This window comes from Camponotus vicinus, unplaced genomic scaffold (genome assembly GCF_025532165.1).
Source record: "Camponotus vicinus isolate PSW18456_S1 unplaced genomic scaffold, iyCamVici1.0 SCAF_7, whole genome shotgun sequence".
NCBI lineage: Eukaryota > Metazoa > Arthropoda > Insecta > Hymenoptera > Formicidae > Camponotus > Camponotus vicinus.
The window spans coordinates 17,674,944-17,692,076 of record NW_028141979.1 but is presented as its reverse complement, the minus strand read 5'-3'; the positions used below and the strand labels follow the sequence as shown (position 1 = coordinate 17,692,076).

At 38.9% G+C, this 17,133-nt stretch overlaps 2 protein-coding genes across 2 annotated transcripts in view; both read left to right on the top strand.

Moving 5' to 3' along the window:
* LOC145974706 (uncharacterized) overlaps positions 1-17,133 on the top strand; it is a 138,482-nt gene that overhangs the window by 22,364 nt on the left and 98,985 nt on the right. The gene's annotated exons all lie outside the window — the stretch shown is intronic.
* Positions 15,178-16,044, top strand: LOC145974997 (uncharacterized). The gene has a single exon (XM_083105123.1). The coding sequence runs from the start codon at positions 15,178-15,180 to the stop codon at positions 16,042-16,044; it is 867 nt and encodes a 288-aa protein (XP_082961249.1).

The following is a 17,133-nucleotide window of genomic DNA, read 5'->3' as shown; positions in this document are numbered from 1 at the left end:
ACAGGGTTATAATCATTTATATTAACTTCATTGTCCCTTCGAAGAAGATCATAAAGTCTACTTTTATGTTTTAATTGTTTTCTACCTGCTATTGAAGTTGCTACATCCCTCACATTCAAAGTTTCAGTAACAGGACGAGGAAATCCAAAACGACACACACGAGTAACTTTACGTCCTACTTTTTTAGAACGAAGACAATAATCGTTATGTATATGTCGTTGATGCGTATTAATACGTCTGTATAATAATGGTGAAATATTTTGATTCGACATTTTGCAGCTTATGTGTTGTAAAATAAATGTAGAGACTTCTTCAATAGTAGATTCACCAAAAATCGGTGCATTTTTTATCCAAATTAACAAGTGGAAATGTTGTATACCTCTACCTTGATATTCTCGTCGCCAGAAATAATGGCTTACTTCTCCAATAGGAAAATCTTTGGAATTAACAAAATCAAGTATTGCCCGGAATTTATTATCGTGAAACCTTGATGTTGATACAGGATCTTTAGCGACTAGTGCACTAACACATAATGAAGTGTCATACCATCCATTTACATTACGAATATATTTACCTAAATCTTCCCATAACCATTCATTTGGACTTAATGTCAGAAACCATGTCGCAGGTCCATAATTCTGTGTCATACAATTTAAATCACTTCTCAGTTTACGCCAATATTGCTCCGTATTTCGAAGTGTGGAAAATGTTGTATTCAAATTAGATTCCAACAATTCTTTCGACATTGCATCTAAATATTCTGCAGCTGTATAACGAACTCGCGAATCAGTTGCATTCAATTTATGATAAATTCCGCGACTTAACTGACGAATTTGCATCGTTCAATAAATAAAATAAGTATTGTTGATTTAATCTATATTGTGGATGTTTGGATGTCAAACGACATTTAATAAATTCATGATCATAAAGTTTGACTTGTCTAGTTTCACGTTGTCCATTAATGCCAAATGGATATATATATCTGGAAAACACATCAAATCCAAATTTTTTTCACGATTATCCAAAGGCAAATCTTGAATTTTTAACATTTGATATAAAGCTGTTGAAGTTTTATTTGCTTTCTTTTCATATAAAGGATATATAGTATATTGCTCATAATAATTATCTTTATCGGTAATCTGAGTTAACATTGGCTTCTGTTTACCCTCTAATATAACTTCTACATCATTTTTTAGCTCTTCCACTGAATTATTCAATAATTCATAGTCAGATTCAATATCTGATGTCTCTTCCACTTGGAATTCTGAATTTTTTAACTTTGGCAAACGCAATTTATTATGATCATTTGGCAATATAATATGGGAATATAAAGCATTATTACTTTTTAACGATGTTAAAGCGTCAAATATTTTTTTAACATTAATTATCTCTTCCCAAATAATTTTTGATTTTGTTGGGACACTTCTAACTAGAATAAACAGTTCAGGACTCATGTTTATTGGATCAGTCTCAGCACATAATTTGTTAAATGTTTCTTGTAATGGAAGTGGTAAATGAAATGATCTACCTTTAACTTTTTGTATCATTTGCCTTTGAGGTAACTTTTTATTCATAACAGTTCCCATTTTAAGGACAGTTTGAAATGCTTTAGCTCTCTGTATAAGAATTTTTTCAAATGTGTTAAGAGATGATATTACTTCAGGCACATCATATGTGAAGAGATTATTCAAGATACAATATGTGGGCATTATACCTTTACGAAATTTGCCTACACAATAAGTACATATATGTTGCACGTTAATTTTTCGTTCTTGTACATATGCCATTAAATCTCTCCAAATTTGGGTGTTAATTTGTGCTCGAAAACTATTGATTTTAGAAACATCTTTTTTATAACACAATCTCTCGCATGATATGCAAACATATTGTGGTGTATCTGCTGAACGTTTAGTCAAAGCTTTAAACGTTTTACGATATTTAGAAATAATATCATCATCGCTCAGAATTGTATCTGTCGATGTTTGTACATATCTGTTTTTTCTTGTGCAGAAGTTGCAATTTCATTCAATGTATTCAAATCAGCATGAGTTAATGCTTTATCTAAATTTTCCATCTTTCGATAAAAAACTGTAAGTTTATAAATTAAATGTTTAATATATCTTACTGTTGGAAAATGAAGCGACAATAATAAAACTGGAAGAAATATTCCTTTGCAAAGCGTTAAATTAATATGACAGCTACGTGTATGGCCCAATTTTTCATTTGAAATTTTCATGGTACATGAATACTGGTATTCATGAATACTTTGTATCAATTTTGGTACATTCTTTAAAGTACATGTATTTACGATTTCGAGAAACTTCTGATAACGGTTAATTAAAAGTGGATCGTCAATTTTACATGAAATATTGCACGACCATGATATTTTTCCTCGCATTTTTTGTTCTAACGGTAATACACTTACTACTTTTCCTTCTGCATTCATTACTAAAGGTTTCAAAATGAACTTTTTATTAATGGTAATTTTACTACTTTTCCTTCTGTATTCAAAGGTTCCAGTGGAGTTACATGATAATATGTAGAATCAATAAAGTAATTTTCCGATGAAGTTGTATGTCTCGATTTGCCATATAATGCCTGTAATTTGTCACCATTTGTAGACTCTTCAACAAGATTAAGACTCACTTCTGCTTTCTGTCTAATCAAAGCTAACATTTTATATATATTACAAATATAATTCTTTCTAATATGCATACACCAACGTGCGATTTTTCCAGCTTTTAATCGTTTCTCAATATGGTCTTTAATACTGAGTTTTTTTGCAATATTTTTTATAAATATTACTAAAGAACGACGAAGTTTTATGGTGTTTTTAGACCAAAATTTTTTATATTTTTTAATAATTTTTTTTTCGAATATCATGATTTTTTATTGCAGGTTGAAGTACAGGTTTTTTACTTTTCTGATAATATTTTTTATTATAAAGCCATTTGCGAGAAGGATCTAATCTTTTTTGTCTATCTCGCTCACGTTGAGGATTTTTAGAATAACGCATACGCTTTTGTGCGCGTTTTTTTTCTAAGTTTTGTTTATATCGATATCGTATTTGAGCGCGTACATTTTCAAGATTCTGTTTGTATTGATATCGCTTTTGAGCACGGTTTCTTTCTAAATTTTGTTTATATCGCATTTGAGCGCGTTTATTTTCTAAGTTTTTTTATATCGATCGTGCCGTTTAGCGCGATTATTTTCTAATTTTTGCATATAAGAATCTTGTTTAATCAAATTATAATCTAAATCTTGTATATAGCGCGCTCGTTTGTTATTTTTCAAATTATATTGATATTCCTTTTTATTAATATTTTCTAATTGAACATTATCGTCAGAAAAAAAACGTTTTTTAATGCATTTATTTTTAAAATTATTATTTTTAGAAGTTTGTTCATAAATTGTAGTGCTATTTATTTCATTATTATACAAATTACTACTGTTAATTTTACAGTTGGTATTATCTTTAATATATAGCTCATTTAAAGAACATTCAGTTTTTTTATAAATTTTATTTGTTGTTTTCTTAATTTCTTTTAAAGCATTTTCTGTTGATAATTGCAATTGATTATTATTTAATTCTTTCTTATATCGATAAGTATTACGAATCTTTTCCAAACGATTCAGTTTTTGTTGCTCTGTCTCGCATTCACGTATACTACGTATACGAATTGCTTCAACTTCTCTTGCTCTTATTACTGCCAATGGAAGCACTTTTTGAAGAACATATTGTGGATCTTGTGGAAAATGTTCAATGATATTAGTTTCAAAAATCTTAATTAAATGCGAACGCATTAAACTATGATTATATTTTACTTTCTCAGGTTTAATATTAAATAACAATGAAATTGCAAAGGCTATTGCGAAAACACCACAATCGTTACTATTTGGTTGATGTTGCACGATTGGAAATTTGATAGAATATTTTTCAAAATTATATGGAAATAATCTTTTCAAAAATTCTTCATGATGTTTGTGTAATTTCTTAGTATTTAATGAATCATAAACAAATATATTCTTTCTGTCATAATAACTACATACCCAATGTTCATCATGTAAACCTGACGAACTATGCAATATTTGTATATGTTTTTTGTGTTCTGGCACACACTGAATCGTATCAGGACATTGTATTCGCCACGTTTCAACAGGTCTATAATCTGAACAGTTTCTTAAAAGATTATTGAAATGTTCCATATGCATGTCAGTTAACCATTCGCCTCGAATAATTATATTTCTTTCTGTAGGCAATAGAACGATATGTTTGTTTGTTTTCACAGAGAGAGACATTATATATATATATATATATATATATATATATATATATATATATATACAGGGTGACCCATTTTAACTTAGGCAGCCAAATAACTCGAAAAATAAGCAAGATAGAGAAAAATGTTTTAGACAAAAGTTGTATGGTTTCGAGGGGGCCATAAGATGGTATCATTGGTTTGACCTTGAAGAGTCATTTGAAGGTCACGTGAAGGTCACTTCAATTTTTTTAAATGGAACATCCTATATATTTTTGTACATTCTTGTAGCTCATCTCGAGAGCTTTCCAAAACACTATAATTAAGTACATTTTCGTTAAGTACTTTTTGAGTTATGAGGCTTGAAATAATTTCTTAATTTTACATAAACCGTAAAATATCTTGTAAAATATTCATTTTTCGATTACCTTATCTTAATAGTTTTATGTACAAAATAATGAGAGGAATCAATTGGTGTAAAGAAAACACATAGTTGTTTCGAAGAAAAAATATGTAATTTGCAATTAACAATTCCATATTTTTTCTTAAAAACAACTATGTGTTTTCTTTACACCAATTGATTCCTCTCATTATTTTGTACATAAAACTATTAAGATAAGGTAATCGAAAAATGAATATTTTACAAGATATTTTACGGTTTATGTAAAATTAAGAAATTATTTCAAGCCTCATAACTCAAAAAGTACTTAACGAAAATGTACTTAATTATAGTGTTTTGGAAAGCTCTCGAGATGAGCTACAAGAATGTACAAAAATATATAGGGTATTCCATTTAAAAAAATTGAAGTGACCTTCACGTGACCTTCAAATGACTCTTCAAGGTCAAACCAATGATACCATCTTATGGCCCCCTCGAAACCATACAACTTTTGTCTAAAACATTTTTCTCTATCTTGCTTATTTTTCGAGTTATTTGGCTGCCTAAGTTAAAATGGGTCACCCTGTATATATATATAAGTTTTATAAATATAATAACTATATGAACGAATAGTAATCGAACAATAGCGAACTTATATATATACAGGGCGATCCTGAAAAACGTTATGTCTTTAAAATGACGTATTCCTGACACCATTCTAAGACAATTTTTCCTTTACCAAAATTTGATTTGAAGCGTAGTTTTTGAATTATGAGCAAAAATAGTTAGTAAATCACGCGTCGGGTACAGAAGGCAGGCAGGAGCGGCGCGGCGTGCCGCGAGCGCGGGCGCAGCTGACCGCCCGACGGGTGATTATCACCGCATGAGTCGCTAACTATTTTATCTTATAACATAAAATTATGCTTTAAATAAAATTTTGGTAAAGAAGAAAATGTCTTAGAATTACGTCAGAAATACGTGTTCCTTAAAATAACGTTATTTTAATAATGAAAAGTTGTTCCGGATCGCCGGCCGTCCGACGTTGCAATCAGCTGATTGCTACACGCGATGTGTGTATGGCGGAGTGTGTGCGTAAGAGAGAGAGAGAGGGAGGGTAGGAGGGACAGACATTCATACACACGCACGCACTTTTTTCTCGCTCTCTTTCTTTCTTTTACGCAACACTCATTCACTCTCTCATTCAGTCTCTCACTCACACTCTCTCGGTCACTCACTCACTCACTCACCTGCTTACTCACTTGCTCACTCACCTTGTAGCAGCGTAGCGAATCTTCATGCTATGTATTGTTGTTATCTGCTGCACGGTTATGATTGCTAGAGATGCGCGACACATCGAAATTTTTTCGATTATTAATCTCACACTCGATTGACACAATACAGATTACACGATAACGAGTTTACTGCTTATTCACTTACTATTGATTTATCGATACCAAAAATTACTTTCAAAGAAACGCGAATGCAAACAACACATGACTCGACGCGAAGCGACGGACCGCGGAGACTGCGCGACCACAAGAGTTATGTTGCCAGAAACGCGACACGCGACATCTAACAAACGACTTGCGCGTGGCGCGTGATTGACGCGAGATAAGACGAACGATCGGCTAAAACCTTCGCATTGCGAATGCGGTAGAAAACATGAAACGTATAATGACATACTTAAAAAATTAATTATTTATTATAAATAATAACTATTTCTAATTATAATAAATAATTATTATTTATTATAAATATAAATAATTATTATTTATTATAATTAGAAATAGTTATTATTTATAATAAATAATTAATTTTTTAAGTATGTCATTATACGTTTCATGTTTTCTACCGCATTCGCAATGCGAAGGTTTTAGCCGATCGTTCGTCTTATCTCGCGTCAATCACGCGCCACGCGCAAGTCGTTTGTTAGATGTCGCGTGTCGCGTTTCTGGCAACATAACTCTTGTGGTCGCGCAGTCTCCGCGGTCCGTCGCTTCGCGTCGAGTCATGTGTTGTTTGCATTCGCGTTTCTTTGAAAGTAATTTTTGGTATCGATAAATCAATAGTAAGTGAATAAGCAGTAAACTCGTTATCGTGTAATCTGTATTGTGTCAATCGAGTGTGAGATTAATAATCGAAAAAATTTCGATGTGTCGCGCATCTCTAGCAATCATAACCGTGCAGCAGATAACAACAATACATAGCATGAAGATTCGCTACGCTGCTACAAGGTGAGTGAGCAAGTGAGTAAGCAGGTGAGTGAGTGAGTGAGTGACCGAGAGAGTGTGAGTGAGAGACTGAATGAGAGAGTGTATGAGTGTTGCGTAAAAGAGAGAAAGAGAGCGAGAAAAAAGTGCGTGCGTGTGTATGAATGTCTGTCCCTCCTACCCTCCCTCTCTCTCTCTCTCTTTCTCTCTCTCTCTTACGCACACACTCCGCCATACACACATCGCGTGTAGCAATCAGCTGATTGCAACGTCGGACGGCCGGCGATCCGGAACAACTTTTCATTATTAAAATAACGTTATTTTAAGGAACACGTATTTCTGACGTAATTCTAAGACATTTTCTTCTTTACCAAAATTTTATTTAAAGCATAATTTTATGTTATAAGATAAAATAGTTAGCGACTCATGCGGTGATAATCACCCGTCGGGCGGTCAGCTGCGCCCGCGCTCGCGGCACGCCGCGCCGCTCCTGCCTGCCTTCTGTACCCGACGCGTGATTTACTAACTATTTTTGCTCATAATTCAAAAACTACGCTTCAAATCAAATTTTGGTAAAGGAAAAATTGTCTTAGAATGGTGTCAGGAATACGTCATTTTAAAGACATAACGTTTTTCAGGATCGCCCTGTATATATATATATACACAAACAATTATCTTGATAATACTTATTATTAAACGCAATAATACTTGCAAAAATAATTTTTCTAAGCAGGCGCCTCAGGCTACTCAGAATTCTACTATAGCTAATGTTTTAATTAAGCACTAATGGCAGCCTTTATATAGCGCCAAAGTAGCAGATTAACTTTTATTTATAATTTTTAAACTGTAAAATAAAAAGATTATATAAGTGTTTGGGTACGTAATAAAACCCAAAATTAATTGTTATAATTAGGCGCCTAGAGCAAGCCAAAATTCAGCGTTATTGCAGCTGATATTTTAATTCAGCGCTTACGGCAGCCTTTAAATAACGTCAGAGCAGCCGATTTGTTTTTATAATTTTCCGTACCTGAAAATAAAAAGATTACATAAATACTTCATACATATAATTCTTTATAAATTATTTAATATAATTATTTATAATTATTTAAATATAATTATTTCTAATTATTTACAGTATGTTATAGAGTAAAATAGCATAGAGTAAAATAATTAAATTTTATTATAATTAAAAAATAATTAAGAAAACATTATGTTAAATGTTAAAATGTTATAAATAATAAATAGTTAATGAATACACACCAAATAATAATAAACATTATATTGTTATAATAAATAGTATTAATAAGTATATAATAATAAGTATAGATTTTTCGCAAACTTCGTAAAGTTAAAATATTAACAAAGCTACATTCTTCAATTAATTCCAGGGGAAGTTCATTTTAAAAAATTTTAATTTTAGTTTTAGTTACAAACCTTCGACATTTTCAATAAAGAAAAATTATCTCTAAATAACTTTAGAAATCTGTTATTAGTAAATAGTGTTATTACTAAGGGGCGTATCCCGATTGGACACGTAACGATTCGACACCGCTCGATTGGACACGCATTATTGGACACGTTTTATTGGACACCGCTCGATTGGACACCGCACGATTCGATACCGCACGATTCGACACTGCACGATTGGACACGCACATTGCACGATTGGACACGGCAGCATTGGACACTGCACGATTGGACACGTACATTGCACGATTGGACACGGCAGCATTGGACACCGCACGATTGGACACAGCACGATTCGACACCGCACGATTCGACACCGCACGGTTGGACACCGCATGATTGGACACGCACGATTCGACACCGCACGATTCGACACGCACGATTCAACACCGCACGATTCGACACCGCACGATTCGACACCGCACGATTCGACACGCACGATTCGACACCGCACGATTCGATACGCACGATTCGACACCGCACGATTCGACACGCACGATTCGACACCGCACGATTCGACACCGCACGATTCGACACCGCACGATTCGACACCGCACGATTCGACACCGCACATTTGGACATGTATGCACCCCGCCGGTAGGGGTGCCTACGATAGGGTGCAACTTTCCACGCGAAGCGAGGTTCCACTTTGCAACTTTTCACGCGAAGCGAGGGGGACGGGGTGGGTGCGGGAGGGAGGCCGAAGGCCCCCCTTGCATCCCCCCCGTGTGTGTGTGTGTCTGCTCCATGCTCATCGTGCGGTGTCGAATCGTGCGTGTCGAATCGTGCGGTGTCGAATCGTGCGTGCCGAATCGTGCGGTGTCGAATGGTGCGGTGTCGAATCGTGCGGTGTCGAATCGTGCGGTGTCGAATCGTGCGGTGTCGAATCGTGCGGTGTCGAATCGTGCGGTGTCGAATCGTGCGTGTCCAATCGTGCGGTGTCCAATCGTGCGGTGTCGAATCGTGCGTGTCGAATCGTGCGGTGTCGAATCGTGCGGTGTCGAATCGTGCGGTGTCGAATCGTGCGGTGTCGAATCGTGCGGTGTCGAATCGTGCGGTGTCGAATCGTGCGGTGTCGAATCGTGCGGTGTCGAATCGTGCGGTGTCGAATCGTGCGGTGTCGAATCGTGCGGTGTCGAATCGTGCGGTGTCGAATCGTGCGGTGTCGAATCGTGCGGTGTCGAATCGTGCGGTGTCGAATCGTGCGGTGTCGAATCGTGCGGTGTCGAATCGTGCGGTGTCGAATCGTGCGGTGTCGAATCGTGCGGTGTCGAATCGTGCGGTGTCGAATCGTGCGGTGTCGAATCGTGCGTGTCGAATCGTGCGGTGTCCAATCGTGCGGTGTCGAATCGTGCGGTGTCGAATCGTGCTGTGTCCAATCGTGCAGTGTCCAATGCTGCCGTGTCCAATCGTGCAGTGTCGAATCGTGCGGTGTCGAATCGTGCGGTGTCCAATCGAGCGGTGTCCAATAAAACGTGTCCAATAATGCGTGTCCAATCGAGCGGTGTCGAATAGTTACGTGTCGAAAAGGAGGTCACCCGAGAGATTACCGATTGCAATAAATTAATCGGTACATAGATTAGATAGGCAATTATTTGGATCGACCATACATATCAAAGGCACGAGTATAGCGTGTACAATTTAAATTTAAACAAGTAAAAAGCTATGAACCAAATTATGTATGTATAATTAAAGCTACGTATACATATTCAATATACTAAAGCGATAGAGATACATATTCTTAGAGACAATAATTTTATTTTAAATAATAATAAATTATCATAAAAATAAATGCGGATTGAAACAAAGTTAATAGTGAATTTCGAAATCCACTATTAATTTTATTAAAATCCGCATTTATTTTTATGATAATTTTTAGTTATTGTTTTATAGTGTAATATATTGTGTTTTACGCTAAAAGTAACAGCAAAAAAATTTCCTTCTTAAAATTACGCAATTGTTCCATAAGAATATGTATTTCTACCGCTTTATATCGAATAAGTATATGTAGCTTTTAATAATAATATATATCACGTAATTTGATTCACAGCTTTTAACTTGCTATTGTACATATTTGATACACCGATATAGAGCATGGACTGCGCCATCCATGTACAAAAGTGATCGTCAAAAGATTGAAAGATAGGACGAGAAGACTAGAGATTCTTAACCAGAGATCGGACAATGTGATGCCATGGAGTAAAACCGGATATGATGTTTTCTTTTTCTTCGTGATTTTGATAGACAGTCATGGTTAGATAAGATTTGGTTTGGTATATCTTCCTCTCTCACACTTATATATCTTTCTCTCTCACACATATATCTTTCTCTCTCACACTTATATCTTTCTCTTTCACACTTCCGATTGTACCCCACGCAACGCGAGCCAATCAGGAATTGTTCACTCATTGTCCGATCTCTGGTTAAGGATCTCTAGTGAAGACGGCAGACAATTCCGTCATTTTCTATTCAACGCTGTAATATTGGTTAGAAAGAGAGAGAGAGAGAGATAGCCGTCTTCACGTCCTCTCTCTCTCTCTCTCTCTCTATTTTGCTGACCACATTTGATACACTGTTTAGATACGGATGACGCAGTCCATGCTCTATGTCTATGGATATGTGTGGCGGTACACGTCACACGAGATGCAATAATACGTTTCGTTATAGCGCGCCGGCGTCGAGTACGGAGCTCCGCTGCTACGCGGCACGCGCCAAGTTTGCTTTCCCGTAAGCCAAAAGCGCGCAAGCGGCTACTTACAGTCCGCGCGCCAAGTACCGGACACTTCCGCTAGGCGTCGTACGCCAACTGTGCTTTCCCGTAAGCCAAAGTCAACTCACGGGAAATATAAGAGAGACCCCTACGGAGCAAAGCATCACTCACGCATTATTAGCGTACATCACCGAAGGCAGCAGAAAAATCCATGCCAAGAAGACCACCGAGCGACACCACGACGGACCAGGAAAACGGACCTCCTCGGATAGAGGAAATAACCTCGAGGAAGAAGACACGATCGGCTCCACTACAATCGGGAACGACCAGGAAGATCCTCGACCACGGGAAGCCGGGAGTCCCACGCCCCGGAGCACTCCTACCGCCACGAGGGATCACCTCGACAATCAGAGGTGACTCTCGACCACACTCCGGGAAGATCATCCTAGGAGTCCGACATCCCACGCCGACAGTTCGGGGTGTCAGGAAGGTCATATATGACCCTTCCCTGGCCGAACAGAAGACACCCAGGAGGACCTCCCAAGGCTTCACGCCGCTGCGTAGGCATCGTCCAATCTCGAAACGGCGGGAGAATTAACAAGGAGCCCCAGGACATACTTCCGCCGACAGAGCCGAGGAGACGACCGTCGCCTGAGGAACCACCAACTCCAGCTCCCGTACTCGAGTTGGCCACAATACCGTGGTATATTCCGCCACGAGTTTCCCCGGGGCGACGATCACCAGGGGACATCCACGTGACCAGCACACAAGTTGCCGTCAACAGGACCACGTCCACACAAGCCTCGGCACAGACGAAGGTCGAGGTGACACAGACCACCACAGACACCAAGACGATCGGAACCCAAAAAGGATCCAGCAGACTCCGAGTCCGGGACGCCAGCACGCAGACCGGATCACCAAGGAGAGGAAAGCCATACCGCTACAACCGAGATCAACGTTCTCAAGAGAGACGGACATATAAATATTACTCACATTAATGTATAAGAAAATAAATGTTCTTTTTACCAGTCCTACCGTGTGATTAATAAGTAAGGACCAGTCATATTCCCTGTGGTCCTCTACAATATACATGGTCGATCCAAATAACTGACATCTATGTACCGATCAATTTATTCCAATTACAGTCGGTAATTTCTCATATGATAAAAAAATTGATACATGAAATAAAACTCAATCTATATATGTGTCCTTTACCGCACTTATTTATCAATTGATTAATATGTATATAAATCTCATTCACTTCAGTCTCAGTTACTCACTCTTCTTCTAAATATCTTGTTTCAAATTTTGATGATATCCAATCAATAGTTCTGGTAAATTTTTTTATTGATATGCAATTAATAACTCTGAAATAACAAATAAAAGAATAATATTATTCTGTGACAAACAATCAATTATAATACAAATTTATATTTTCATATTAATTATAATTATTAATTAAAATTATTAACCAAATTTAATATTACTTTAATTTAATTTAATATCTATTTATATAATACCTTTATTATGCAATATCAAAACAATTTAGATTCGAACACCTACTGCTATCCAAAGCCAAAGACAATTTGTCTTCTTATGAATTGAGAAATGTTAAGTAAGCACGTAACAAGTCACGATTACAGCTAACCTGTGAAGTATAATCATAAACTAACAATCATGAAAAATAAACTTTACTATTATAGTAATGCAACATATTACATACTATAATATAAAAGCAATCTCATAAAGAAAAATTACGAAGGCGCCATGTTTAAAGTAATAAGCCAATGAGAAACAGTGCTTTTTTTACTGCGCATAAAGTTACGAACCTATAAAGATTACACAGGTCTACAAGGTTTTGTTGTTGGGCAGCTGGGGGTCATTTCCCAAGTAATTTTCTGCGTAGAATCCGAATCCGAGGTCAGAATTGGCCCATCACGTCAGGATTTTGAGATATTTGAGGTTATATACTCGAAAAATGGCTTTTTGGGCTACTTTTGAGGTTATGTACAGGACGCACAAAATTGTTTAGCTCTTTTCTTCTAATTGCATCATTTAGTACTACTCTTTCCCTTCAAAATGAGCTGTCGAATGGTCATCTACGATTTTTCCTTGCAAAGTTACGGCCATTTTAAGATGACATGATGAATTCCAAATCCTGCGTCGTTATAGCCCAACAACCTCATGAGCATTCACATTAAACCTGTAAACTTTGTATAGTAAACCTTTGTATACCTGTAAACTTTGTAAGTATAAACCCGAAAACCTGGACTGAAAACTGTATATATGGGTTTGATGGAGAATCTGAAATCAGATTTTGAAAATTCAAGATGGCGGATCCAATATGGTGGACAAAAATTTTAATTTCGTTCAAATTTGAACTGAGAACTGAAAACATGGATTTTTGGGGTCGCTGATCTGGAATCTGATTTCAGATCGACCTCAAACCTAAGGTAACGTAATAGCTCTAAATCTATGTGTCCGGGGAAAAGAGTGTTCTATCAACCCCAAAACGTTCTTAATCAATCGTTCTCACGACTCTGCCTTCGGTGAATTTTTACCGGCCTCCGTCGCCGCTGCCCCCGTCGCCGCTGCCCCCGTCGCCGCTGCCCCCGTCGTTGCTGCTCCTGTCGCTGCTGCTCCCACCGCAGAACATATATATCGCAGAGATATTAGACGAAGTAATTTTAATTACATAATTTAATGAAACATACTTACTATATATTTTAATACTTATATATTCAATTTGTATATATTTTTCTTTGTATTAAATTTCTTTACACTAAAGCACATATAGTAAGTAATTTGTTAATTTTAATAATTACAGCACCAAGACCAAGAGGTAGAACTGCGGGAGTAAGAAAACAACAAGAGCGATTCATGAATCTTTTGTATACATTATCTTCTGCCCATTATTATTGGGGCAGAGATAGAGGAAGGGGCAAAAGGTAAAAAAACAATTATTATATTTATTACTATTTATTAGTATTTATTAATAGTTATATTACTGGTTTAATTTATTTTTTTTATTTTTTTATTTCGAAAGTAGAACTTGATTATTAGGTGGTAAACTTAATTTCTGCCGCTAAATATTGTACAATATTTAGCGGCAGAAATTAAGTTTACCACCTAATCATATATATTTATTGAAAAGCGGATGGACTTACTTCATATTAAGATATTTTGATATGTATTGAATTGATATGTATTTAATTATATAATTTATTATTGCAGATTCTATCATCGCATAAATGAAGAAAAAAAAGAAAAACAAGACTGATGTTCGATAATCAAAATTATCTCGATTCGATTAACCGCATAAGCGATAATCAGCAATTATAATTTAAGAATTCGAATTTAACGGGCATCAAGAACCTTCTCGAGCCTTCGATTTATCAGAAAAACTCGAACGTTCAAGTTATCTTACATTTTTTGTGCCGCAAAAGATACGCTCGTTATAAACATTTGGCAAACAATGCCAACCGTCGCCAACGTCAGCGCAACGTACGGGCATGCGCGCCCATACGTCACGATCAGCTGATCGCCAATCAGCTGATCGAAAAAGATCACGCGCATGTCAACCGCTAAAACATCGATGTCAGACCTCATCGGCGGCCAATAATGCGCGGCGCCCTGAGGTCACCGCCAAAATGCGAAATTAATTGGTCCACGTCACAGCGGGCCCAATATTCCGCTCACTATATAATGGGCACCGAGTGTGGACCCGACAAGTCTCGCACTTTTCGCTGCTCGCAGTATTCACGCTAAACCGCTTCGTTCTGTTAAACCGCTCGCTTGTTAAAACCGCTCAGTTTCACGAATCGTACACTCTTCGGGCGCGTTGTCTGAAATCATTGTACATAATAGATATACTTTTCTTTATTGTGTGGTGTCTAAAAATAAAACTTTCAAAAACACAAAAAAATTACGTGTCGTGTCCAGTTTACTTAACAATTACTAATTAGCTTGTGGTTGTCCGTTCGTCGCATTTTTAAACTCTGCACTGTCGCGGCAGTCCGTGCTCATTCGCGAACATTTCTGATCCTTCGAGCCGGATCTTTATCCGCATCCGCAACTTCGCGAGTGACCTTTCCAGTGCTGTGCAGTGCTGCAAGTTCCTGAACAGACAGAGAAAGCAGATCAGTTGCAATGAATGCCGACCTGAAGGTCTTGTTAGAGGCTCAAAGCGACATCCACGGACGAATGTCTCGCTCCGTGGACAATCTCCGCAAGATGGGGGTCGCCAATATCACTCCCGGTGCCATCCAGGCTCGCCTCACCATTCTCGATAGCCTCTGGGCGAAATTCGAGGCTCAACACGAACTGATACGGGCGGCTCTTAAGGATAGATACTTGGAGAGTGAGTACGCCAAAGCTGATTTTGTTGATACTGCGGAATGTACTTACGTGTCTCAGCGAAGCACGTTGACCGATTACGCTGACAGACTCAGAGCGGAGTCAGCTACCGCACCCAAAATCGCGCCGAATTTAGAATCTTCTCCAAAAACCGCGTTGCCGCGTATAAAACTGCCGCCGTTTTCGGGAGCGTACGAAGACTGGCCTTCCTTTCGGGACCTCTTTCTATCCCTCGTAGGAGAGAATCCGTCGATTTCGAATATCGAGCGGTTTCATTATCTTCGCTCCTGCGTAAAAGGATCTGCGGAAAAATTAATCCGGTCATTAACGGTCACAAGCGAGAACTACGAACGCGCGTGGGCGATCTTGGCAAAGCATTTTGAGAACAAGAAGGAACTCATGCGATCAAATTTTTCTACCTTCACTGCCGTCGGGAAAATGAAGTCCGAGTCCGCCGAAGAGCTGAGTCGCGTCCACCACGCCGTCACGGCCACCGTCAATGCGCAGGAGAGCATTGGAAGACCCATCAACACGCATGGGATGGATCTCCTCAATCACTTGGTGATTGAGTTGTTCGACTCGCGAACACGCCTCGAGTGGGAATCTTCCACAAGCGATTCTCCCGATCCGCCAACACGAGGTACTAACAGATTTTATTAGCAAGAGAATTCTTACCTTAAACGCCGCGAAACCAAAGATCGCCACGAAGAGTGCCGGGGAAACCTCTCGATCCGCGGTCTCACTTCGTGAAGAACGGGCCCGACTCGTTTGGACGAGTCCCCCAAATGCGCCGCTTGCAAAGGCAAACACTCACTGATGCAGTGTCCCGAGTTCAAGTCCAAGTCCGCGAACGAAAGAAAGTCATTCGTCGGAGCTAGCGGACTTTGTTTCAACTGCCTCGGGAATCACTTGATGACGAAGTGTCAATCCATCAAAACGTGCTTCACGTGCAAATCGCGGCACCACACACTGTTGCACGACGCGTACGCGACATCAACACCGACACACGAAGCGAGCACTTTCTCCACGACGCGCACTTCACATGATCAAAAGACGACTCTTCTCGCCACCGCACGCGTCACTCTCATCGACCGTTTGGGACGACCTCAAGACGTGCGAGCCCTGCTTGACCAGGGATCCGAGGTGTCTCTCGTCTCGGAGGATTTAGCGCAGCGCCTCCGTCTGCCGCGCACCCGCTCTTCAATGTCCATAATTGGAGTCGGGGGAACACACTCAGGATCCACCCGCGGAAGGGTCACACTCGTCCTAAAGTCAAGGACGACTGGAGCTCCTCTCACCGTAGCCGCATACGTCCTTCCACGGCTGTCTTCCTATCAGGGGCCAACAATTCAGGGCTCCACCACTTGGCCGCACATTCACGGCCTCACTCTGGCAGACCCGCAATATCTGCAACGAGACCCCATCCACCTTCTCCTCGGCGCCGATGTCTTCTCCAACATTCTCCTCGATGGTCTCCGCAAGGGTCGCTCAGACCAACCCATCGCGCAGAGGACCAAGTTCGGATGGATATTATCCAGGCTGCGGAATCGTGACGTCCAATGGCTCCCTCAGCTCCCTCCAGTGCGCTATCGACCACGATTTGAACGTTCTAGTTCAAAGGTTCTGGGAGCTGGAACGGGAACAGCCTGCCTCCGCCGCCCTCACGCCAGACGAGGAACGATGCGAGGAAATCTTCACTCGCACTCACGAGCGCTCCGCGGACGGACGGTACACGGGACACATGACCTT